This window comes from Salvelinus namaycush, chromosome 30, assembly GCF_016432855.1.
Source record: "Salvelinus namaycush isolate Seneca chromosome 30, SaNama_1.0, whole genome shotgun sequence".
NCBI lineage: Eukaryota > Metazoa > Chordata > Actinopteri > Salmoniformes > Salmonidae > Salvelinus > Salvelinus namaycush.
The window spans coordinates 764198-774687 of record NC_052336.1 but is presented as its reverse complement, the minus strand read 5'-3'; the positions used below and the strand labels follow the sequence as shown (position 1 = coordinate 774687).

Genomic DNA, 10490 nt, shown 5'->3' with positions numbered 1-10490 from the left:
TTTGTAAAAGTTACCAGTATTTTGCAACATCTTTAAAGTGAAAGGTTTTTTCGAGAGCTAGTACACGTCTTCAGGAGTCAAGCTAAGTTATTCATCCAACAGTCTTGGTTCCTGTCTTCCCAGGTCCGTGGCCCAGGTCCGTGGCCCAGGTCCGTGGCCCTCTTCCTGACCACCTGACCACACACACACACCGTCCCAATGCCACCATGCCCATCATCAGCAACGCTAACCATGACTTCACCAACTACTCGGTCAGCAGCGACAACAGCAGCCTGGACCGCTTCTTCACAGAGATCCCAGAGACAGAGACAGTCAAGGGAGTGTACTATCAGCGCGCCCAGCTGCTCCGCAACGACCCCAACGGGGCCTGGCCCTCTATCGACCACACCCTGCAGGTACTACTACTACTACAGCTACTACTACTACTATTAGTACTACTGCTACTACTACTACTACTACTACTACTACTACTACTACTACTACTACAGCTACAGCTACTACTACTACTACTACTATTAGTACTACTGCTACTACTACAGCTACTACTACTACTACTATTAGTACTACTGCTACTACTACTACTACTACTACTACTACTATTACTACTGCTACTACTCCTACTACTATTAGTACTACTGCTACTACTACTACCACTGCTACTACTACTACTACAGCTACTACTACTACTATTAGTACTACTGCTACTACTACTACCACTGCTACTACTACTACTACAGCTACTACTACTACTATTAGTACTACTGCGACTACTACTACCACTGCTACTACTACTGCTACTACTACTACTACTACTACTACTATTACTACTGCTACTACTACTACTACTACTACTACTATTACTACTGCTACTACTGCTACTACTACTACTATTAGTACTACTGCTACTACTACTATTCCTACTACTAATACTACCACTACTGCTATTACTGCTTCTACTACTACAACTGCTACTACTACTACTACCACTACTACTACTACTATTCCTACTACTACTACTACTACCACTGCTACTTCTACTACTACTGCTACTACCACTGCTACTACTACTATCACTGCTACTACTACTACTAGTACCACTGCTACTACTGCTACTATTTCTGCTTCTACTAATTCTACTACTACTACTAATAGTAATAGTAATATAACAAATAACAATAACAATGATATCAATAATATTAACAGTACTAATAATATAATAATATAATAATAATAACACTAAAATACTAATAATATAATAATATTAATAATACAATAATAATAACAATATTTGAATAATAATAATAGTAATATAATAATACTACTAGTAATAATATAATAATAATAATAGTAATATATAATATTATAATAATAATAGTAATAATAATATTATAATAATAATAGTAATATAATAATAATAGTAATAATAATACAATAATAATAATAGTAATAATAATATTATAATAATACTAGTAATATAATAATACTACCAGTAATAATATAATAATAGTAATAATAATACAATAATAATAATAATAGTAATATAATAGTAATATTAAAATAATAATAGTAAAAATATAATATAATAATAAAAGTAATATAATAATATAATGATAATAATTGTAATAATATAATATAATAATAGTAGTAATATAATAATATAATAATAATACTAGTAATATAATAACATAATCAAAATAATATAATAATAGTAATAATAATAATATCATAATAATTTAATATTATAATAATAATATAATAATAATAGTAATAATAATAATATAATACTAATAATAGTAATATAATAAGAATAATAGTAATAATACAATAATAATAATATAATAATATAGTAATAATAATATAATAGTAATAATATAATAATAAGAATATAATAATAACATTATATTATATTACATTTAGAAGATGCCTTTATCCAAAGCAACTCAGTCATTTTTGACATATAGAAACATGAATGTAATAACATGTATTCAATAGTTATGAAGCTCATATTGACTAACTGTCAAGGGAATTAAATAATTCCTCTATGTACTCATTAATTAAAATCAATCTGTCTATTTCTAAGTATTTGTAAGATACTTATTAACATAAAATAGACAGGGTACAGTCTTATTAAAATTAGATAATAGTATTTATTCTCGGAGCACGCTCCCATTTAACCATAAACAACAGTTGATATACAAAATATGACGTCATTGGTTACAGAATAAATCTCCTCCTCTTAACCAAGATAAAGCAGGTTCGAAAGTTCATTCCAACTCACCAGCGCACACACGTGACACACAATATCAGTTATTCTCCTGAAGGCTCACTATAATTTATTACCACTTTAGCAGACAACTCAAGATAATGGAAGACCTAAAAAGTTACTCACTGCCTTATCTAAACATCTCAGGGCGAAGTTGGGTCAGTTCAACCATAGTTTAACCACCCTTTTTGCTTACTTTATAACCCACAGCACAAATCTCTCTGACTAAGTTGGAATGGTGTTTATTATGTTTTAATTACTCCTTGTTCATACTACATAATCCCATCCTTATGAATTAACATTATTAATCAGAAATAATAATAATAACACAGTGCAGAGTTCAATTAGTTATAGTTTTACCAAAATGTAGACATTGTTTTAGTCATTATTCATAAAATTCCTAACACTAACTTAATCAATAAAACCGGATATATTTTCTGTACTCTGTTACCCAGGCCTTGATCAACGTGGGAGGTAACCGCTACACGTTCCCCTGGACCACCCTGGAGCAGTTCCCTCTCACCCGGCTTGGGCGGCTGCGTCTCTGCTCCAGCCCCGAGGACATCGCCAGGCTCTGTGACGACTACGATGAGACCCAGAGGGAGTACTTTTTCGACCGGAGCCCCACAGCGTTCCGGGTCGTCTTGAACTTCCTGGCGGCCGGGAAGCTCCGCCTCCTGCGGGAGCTGTGTGCCGTGTCACTGCACGATGAGCTGGACTACTGGGGGGTCGACCCCGCCCACATGGAACGCTGCTGCCGCCGGCGCATGTTGGCACGTGTCGAGGAGGTACATTGTTTCTGTAAAGTGTTTGTTTATTTATTTAACGTTTATTTCACATTTATCTGACTTTTTTTCAAGGGGAACCTGGTCTAGAAGAAGGCTCCATTTATTGGGACATTTATGTGAAGTTGCCTTTATAACTAAGGCTTGATTGTGATTTTGATTGTGATTTTGATTGTGATTTTGATTGTGATCTTGATTGTGATTGTGATTTTGATTTTGATTGCGATTTTGATTGTGATTTTGATTGTGATCTTGATTGTGATTTTGATTGTGATCTTGATTGTGATTTTGATTGTGCTCGTGATTGTGATCTCGATTGTGATCTTGATTGTTATTGTGATTGTGATCTTGACTGTGATCTTGATTGTTATTTTGATTGTGATCATGATTGTGATCTCGATTGTGATCTCGATTGTGATTTTGATTGTGATCTTGATTGTGATCTCGATTGTGATCTTGATTGTTATTTTGATTGTGATCTTGACTGTGATCTCGACTGTGATTTTGATTGAGGTGGCGGAGCGTGAGCGTAAGGAGGAGGAGTGGAGACAGAGGAGGATGAAGCTACAGAGGCTCCCCCTGTTGGCTGAGACGGAGACGGGCTACCGCAGGCTGATGAGCAGGTAGAAACAGCAGGGTTAAACACGAGGTACAGATCTCGGATCAGCTTCCCCTCCTCCAATCCTAACCTTAACCATTAGTGGGGAAAATGACAAACTGACCCAGGATCAGCATCTTCACCCAAGTACATGTATAACAGTGGTCACATGGTCTGTATAACCGTGGTCACATGCTCTGTATAACAGTGGTCACATGGTCTGTATAACAGTGGTCACATGGTCTGTATAACAGTGGTCACATGGTCTGTATAACAGTGGTCACATGGTCTGTATAACAGTGGTCACATGGTCTGTATAACAGTGGTCACACGGTCTGTATAACAGTGGTCACACGGTCTGTATAACAGTGGTCACACGGTCTGTATAACAGTGGTCACATGGTCTGTATAACAGTGGTCACATGGTCTGTATAACAGTGGTCACATGGTCTGTATAACAGTGGTCACATGGTCTGTATAACAGTGGTCACATGGTCTGTATAACAGTGGTCACATGGTCTGTATAACAGTGGTCACATGGTCTGTATAACAGTGGTCATACGGTCTGTATAACAGTGGTCACATGGTCTGTATAACAGTGGTCACATGTTCTGTATAACAGTGGTCACACACTCTGTATAACAGTGGTCACATGGTCTGTATAACAGTGGTCACATGGTCTGTATAACAGTGGTCACATGCTCTGTATAACAGTGGTCACACGCTCTGTATAACAGTGGTCACATGGTCTGTATAACAGTGGTCACATGGTCTGTATAACAGTGGTCACATGGTCTGTATAACAGTGGTCATACGGTCTGTATAACAGTGGTCACATGGTCTGTATAACAGTGGTCACACAGTCTGTATATCAGTGGTCACATGTTCTGTATAACAGTGGTCACACACTCTGTATAACAGTGGTCACATGGTCTGTATAACAGTGGTCACATGGTCTGTATAACAGTGGTCACATGCTCTGTATAACAGTGGTCACACGCTCTGTATAACAGTGGTCACATGGTCTGTATAACAGTGGTCACATGGTCTGTATAACAGTGGTCACATGGTCTGTATAACAGTGGTCACATGCTCTGTATAACAGTGGTCACATGGTCTGTATAACAGTGGTCATACGGTCTGTATAACAGTGGTCACATGGTCTGTATAACAGTGGTCACACAGTCTGTATATCAGTGGTCACATGTTCTGTATAACAGTGGTCACACACTCTGTATAACAGTGGTCACATGGTCTGTATAACAGTGGTCACATGGTCTGTATAACAGTGGTCACATGCTCTGTATAACAGTGGTCACACGCTCTGTATAACAGTGGTCACATGGTCTGTATAACAGTGGTCACATGGTCTGTATAACAGTGGTCACATGGTCTGTATAACAGTGGTCACATGGTCTGTATAACAGTGGTCACACGCTCTGTATAACAGTGGTCACATGCTCAAAGACTGACGAGGGAGACAGAGGGCTTTCTTTCTCTTGTTGTTTGTTACAGGAGACAAACTGAGAAGAGCGTAACACAGTTCCCTATTAGTCAATGCACTGATCACGATCCCAATAGCTGTGTCCTTCCTTCAGAGAACAGTAGTTATACTCATAACGTTACGTTATGTCTTCATGAATTTGTAAGACAACAGGATCTGTAAACAAGATCTCCAACAAAAAGGGTAAAAAAATATGATTTTTTTCTAACTCTCGTCCACAGGTTGAGAGAGGTGGTGGAGAACCCCCAGTCTGGCTTGGCAGGGAAGATGTTTGCCTGCTTCTCTGTGATCATGGTAGCTGTGACAGTCATCAGCCTCTGTATCAGCACCATGCCGGATCTACGCCAAGAGGAGAGCAAGGTAAGTGGAACATAACCACTGAGCTAAAGCCCAGGGGTTAGCTTGGGGGAGCTAATACATCGTCTTCCGGGTGCAAGGAACCTACTAAAATATGCAATGTCCTTCTTTCAACCGTTTAGATTGTGAAGATAGCTCCCCATCAATAGTTAAACCTGTCAGGTTTTGGCCAAGACTGTTCGGGTTTTGGTCACTAGATGTCCCCATTGCACCTTTTTTGTACCTTTTTGTTTTTCTTGCTCTAATTATTGTTTGCACCTGTAGGTCATTCCCTTGTTAGTATTTAAACCCTGTGTGTTCCTCAGTTCCTTGCTCAGTGTTTGTAAGTTAGCACCCAGCCCCAGCCCAAGCCTTGTTTTATACAGATATTTCTCTTGTTGGTTTTTCCAGAGGTTCTCTGGTTTAGTTCTTGTGTATTATTTGAGTAGTCTTTTGAGGTTTGTTTTTCCCTGCTGTTTTTTACCACTTTGTGGAGTTTCTTTTGTATTTTGGAGGATTTCCATTTTGTGCCTCTTGGCTTTATTTTTGGACATTGTGGATTTAGTTTCTTTGCCTGAAGATTTTGTTCTTTTATTAAACCACCATCTCTAGTACTGCTGTGTCTGCCTCATCTTCTGGGTTCTGACGATTATTAGTGACTGTTTCTCGCACCGGGTCCTGACAAAACCAAGCTTTGTTGGGGAAAAAAAGGGTACATTTCTCAGCAACTGTGGTTTGTTTCAGTCTCCATGTCTTTTCCCCATATCTATATGCTATCATAACCACTCTCTCCATCTTCATCTTAATAATTGATTTATCTTTCATCTCTCTGTCTGTCTGTCTCTTTCTCTCTCTATCTCTCTCTCTCTCTCTCTCTCTCTCTCTCGCTCTCGCTCTCTCTTTCTTTCTTCTCTCTCTTTCTCTCTCTCTCTCTCTTTCTTTCTTCTCTCTGTCTCTCTCTCTCTTTCTTTCTTCTCTCTCTCTCTCTCTTTCTTTCTTCTCTCTCTCTGTCTGTCTCTCTGTCTGTCTCTCTCTCTCTGTCTCTCTCTCTCTCTCTCTGTCTGTCTGTCTCTCTCTCTCTCTCTCTGTCTCTCTCTCTCTCTGTCTGTCTGTCTGTCTCTCTCTCTCTCTCTCTGTCTCTCTCTCTCTCTCTTTCTGTCTGTCTCTTTCTCTCTATCTCAATTCAATTCAATTCAAGGGGCTTTATTGGCATGGGAAACATGTGTTAACATTGCCAAAGCAAGTGAGGTAGATATTATACAAAAGTGAAATAAACAATACAAATTAACAGTAAACATTACACATACAGAAGTTTCAAAACAATAAAGACATTACAAATGTTATATTATATATATACAGTGTTGTAACAATGTACAAATGGTTAAAGCACACAAGTTAAAATAAATAAGCATAAATATGGGTTGTATTTACAATGGTGTTTGTTCTTCACTGGTTGCCCTTTTCTTGTGGCAACAGGTCACAAATCTTGCTGCTGTGATGGCACACTGTGGAATTTCTCCCAGTAGATATGGGAGTTTATCAAAATTGGATTTGTTTTCAAATTCTTTGTGGATCTGTGTAATCTGTGGGAAATATGTCTCTCTAATATGGTCATACATTGGGCAGGAGGTTAGGAAGTGCAGCTCAGTTTCCACCTCATTTTGTGGGCAGTGAGCACATAGCCTGTCTTCTCTTGAGAGCCATGTCTGCCTACGGCGGCCTTTCTCAATAGCAAGGCTATGCTCACTGAGTCTGTACATAGTCAAAGCTTTCCTTAAGTTTGGGTCAGTCACAGTGGTCAGGTATTCTGCCACTGTGTACTCTCTGTTTAGGGCCAAATAGCATTCTAGTTTGCTCTGTTTTTTTTGTTAATTCTTTCCAATGTGTCAAGTAATTATCTTTTTGTTTTCTCATGATTTGGTTGGGTCTAATTGTGCTGTTGTCCTGGGGCTCTGTGGGGTGTGTTTGTGTTTGTGAACAGAGCCCTAGGACCAGCTTGCTTAGGGGACTCTTCTCCAGGTTCATCTCTCTGTAGGTGATGGCTTTGTTATGGAAGGTTTGGGAATCGCTTCCTTTTAGGTGGTTGTAGAATTTAACGGCTCTTTTCTGGGTTTTGATAATTAGTGGGTATCGGCCTAATTCTGCTCTGCATGCATTATTTGGTGTTCTACGTTGTACACGGAGGATATTTTTGCAGAATTCTGCATGCAGAGTCTCAATTTGGTGTTTGTCCCATTTTGTGAAATCTTGGTTGGTGAGCGGACCCCAGACCTCACAACCATAAAGGGCAATGGGCTCTATGACTGATTCAAGTATTTTTAGCCAGATCCTAATTGGTATGTTGAAATTTATGTTCCTTTTGATGGCATAGAATGCCCTTCTTGCCTTGTCTCTCAGATCGTTCACAGCTTTGTGGAAGTTACCTGTGGCGCTGATGTTTAGGCCGAGGTATGTATAGTTTTTTGTGTGCTCTAGGGCAACAGTGTCTAGATGGAATTTGTGGTCCTGGCGACTGGACCTTTTTTGGAACACCATTATTTTGGTCTTACTGAGATTTACTGTCAGGGCCCAGGTCTGACAGAATCTGTGCAGAGGATCTAGGTGCTGCTGTAGGCCCTCCTTGGTTGGTGACAGAAGCACCAGATCATCAGCAAACAGTAGACATTTGACTTCAGAGTCTAGTAGGGTGAGGCCGGGTGCTGCAGACTGTTCTAGTGCCCGCGCCAATTCGTTGATATATATGTTGAAGAGGGTGGGGCTTAAGCTGCATCCCTGTCTCACCCCACGACCCTGTGTGAAGAAATGTGTGTGTTTTTTGCCAATTTTAACCGCACACTTGTTGTTTGTGTACATGGATTTTATAATGTCGTATGTTTTACCCCCAACACCACTTTCCATCAATTTGTATAGCAGACCCTCATGCCAAATTGAGTCGAAGGCTTTTTTGAAGTCAACAAAGCATGAGAAGACTTTGCCTTTGTTTTGGTTTGTTTGGTTGTCAATTAGGGTGTGTAGGGTGAATACATGGTCTGTTGTACGGTAATTTGGTAAAAAGCCAATTTGACATTTGCTCAGTACATTGTTTTCATTGAGGAAATGTACGAGTCTGCTGTTAATGATAATGCAGAGTATTTTCCCAAGGTTACTGTTGACGCATATTCCACGGTAGTTATTGGGGTCAAATTTGTCTCCACTTTTGTGGATTGGGGTGATCAGTCCTTGGTTCCAAATATTGGGGAAGATGCCAGAGCTAAGGACGATGTTAGAGTTTTAGTATAGCCAATTGGAATTTGTTGTCTGTATATTTGATCATTTCATTAAGGATACCATCAACACCACAGGCCTTTTTGGGTTGGAGGGTTTTTATTTTGTCCTGTAACTCGTTCAAGGTAATTGGAGAATCCAGTGGGTTCTGGTAGTCTTTAATAGTTGATTCTAGGATTTGTATTTGATCATGTATATGTTTTTGCTCTTTATTCTTTGTTATAGAGCCAAAAAGATTGGAGAAGTGGTTTACCCATACATCTCCATTTTGGATAGATAATTCTTCGTGTTGTTTGTTTAGTGTTTTCCAATTTTCCCAGAAGTGGTTAGAGTCTATGGATTCTTCAATTACATTGAGCTGATTTCTGACGTGCTGTTCCTTCTTTTTCCGTAGTGTATTTCTGTATTGTTTTAGTGATTCACCATAGTGAAGGCGTAGACTCAGGTTTTCCGGGTCTCTATGTTTTTGGTTGGACAGGTTTCTCAATTTATTTCTTAGATTTTTGCATTCTTCATCAAACCATTTGTCATTGTTGTTCATTTTCTTTGGTTTTCTATTTGAGATTTTTAGATTTGACAGGGAAGCTGAGAGGTCAAATATACTGTTAAGATTTTCTACTGCCAAGTTTACACCTTCACTATTGCAGTGGAACGTTTTACCCAGGAAGTTGTCTAAAAGGGATTGAATTTGCTGTTGTCTAATTGTGTTTTGGTAGGTTTCCAAACTGCATTCCTTCCATCTATAGCATTTCTTAATGTTACTCAGTTCCTTTGGCTTTGATGCCTCATGATTGAGTATTGCTCTGTTCAAGTAGACTGTGATTTTGCTGTGGTCTGATAGGGGTGTCAGTGGGCTGACTGTGAACGCTCTGAGAGACTCTGGGTTGAGGTCAGTGATAAAGTAGTCTACAGTGCTACTGCCAAGAGATGAGCTATAGGTGAACCTACCATAGGAGTCCCCTCGAAGCCTACCATTGACTATGTACATACCCAGCGTGCGACAGAGCTGCAGGAGTTGTGACCCGTTTTTGTTGGTTATGTTGTCATAGTTGTGCCTAGGGGGGCATATGGGGGAGGGAATGCTGTCACCTGCAGGCAGGTGTTTGTCCCCCTGTGTGCTGAGGGTGTCAGGTTCTTGTCCAGTTCTGGCATTTAGGTCGCCACAGACTAATACATGTCCCTGGGCCTGGAAATGATTGATTTCCTCCTTCAGGATGGAGAAGCTGTCTTCATTAAAGTATGGGGATTCTAGTGGGGGGATATAGGTAGCACACAGGAGGACATTTTTCTCTGTTAAGATAATTTCCTTTTGAATTTCTAGCCAAATGTAAAATGTTCCTGTTTTGATTAATTTAATGGAGTGAGTTAGGTCTGCTCTATACCAAATTAGCATTCCCCCTGAGTCCCTTCCCTGTTTCACACCTGGTAGTTTGGTGGATGGGACTACCAGCTCTCTGTAACCTAGAGGGCAACCAGTGGGTCCGTCTCCTCTGTACCAGGTTTCTTGCAGGATGACTCTCTCTCTCTCTCTCTCTCTCTCTCTCTCTCTCTCTCTCTCTCTCTCTCTCTCTCTCTCTCTCTCTCTCTCTCTCTCTCTCTCTGTCTCTCTGTCTCTCTGTCTCTCTGTCTCTCTGTCTCTGTGTCTCTGTGTCTCTGTGTCTCTGTGTCTCTGTGTCTCTGTGTCTCTCTGTCTCTCTCTGTCTCTCTCTGTCTCTCTCTGTCTCTCTGTGTCTCTCTGTC

General features: G+C 39.6%; 1 protein-coding gene across 1 annotated transcript in view; it reads left to right on the top strand.

Annotated features, from left to right (window-relative positions):
• Nucleotides 1–206: 206 nt before the first annotated feature.
• LOC120024750 (potassium voltage-gated channel subfamily G member 4-like) overlaps nt 207–10490 on the top strand; it is a 14478-nt gene continuing 4194 nt past the window's right edge. Inside the window, exons 1-4 of the mRNA XM_038969029.1 lie at nt 207–395; nt 2719–3051; nt 3562–3671; nt 5372–5510. Of these exons, the coding sequence (XP_038824957.1) occupies nt 207–395; nt 2719–3051; nt 3562–3671; nt 5372–5510 (771 nt within the window). The remainder of the gene's footprint in view (nt 396–2718; nt 3052–3561; nt 3672–5371; nt 5511–10490) is intronic.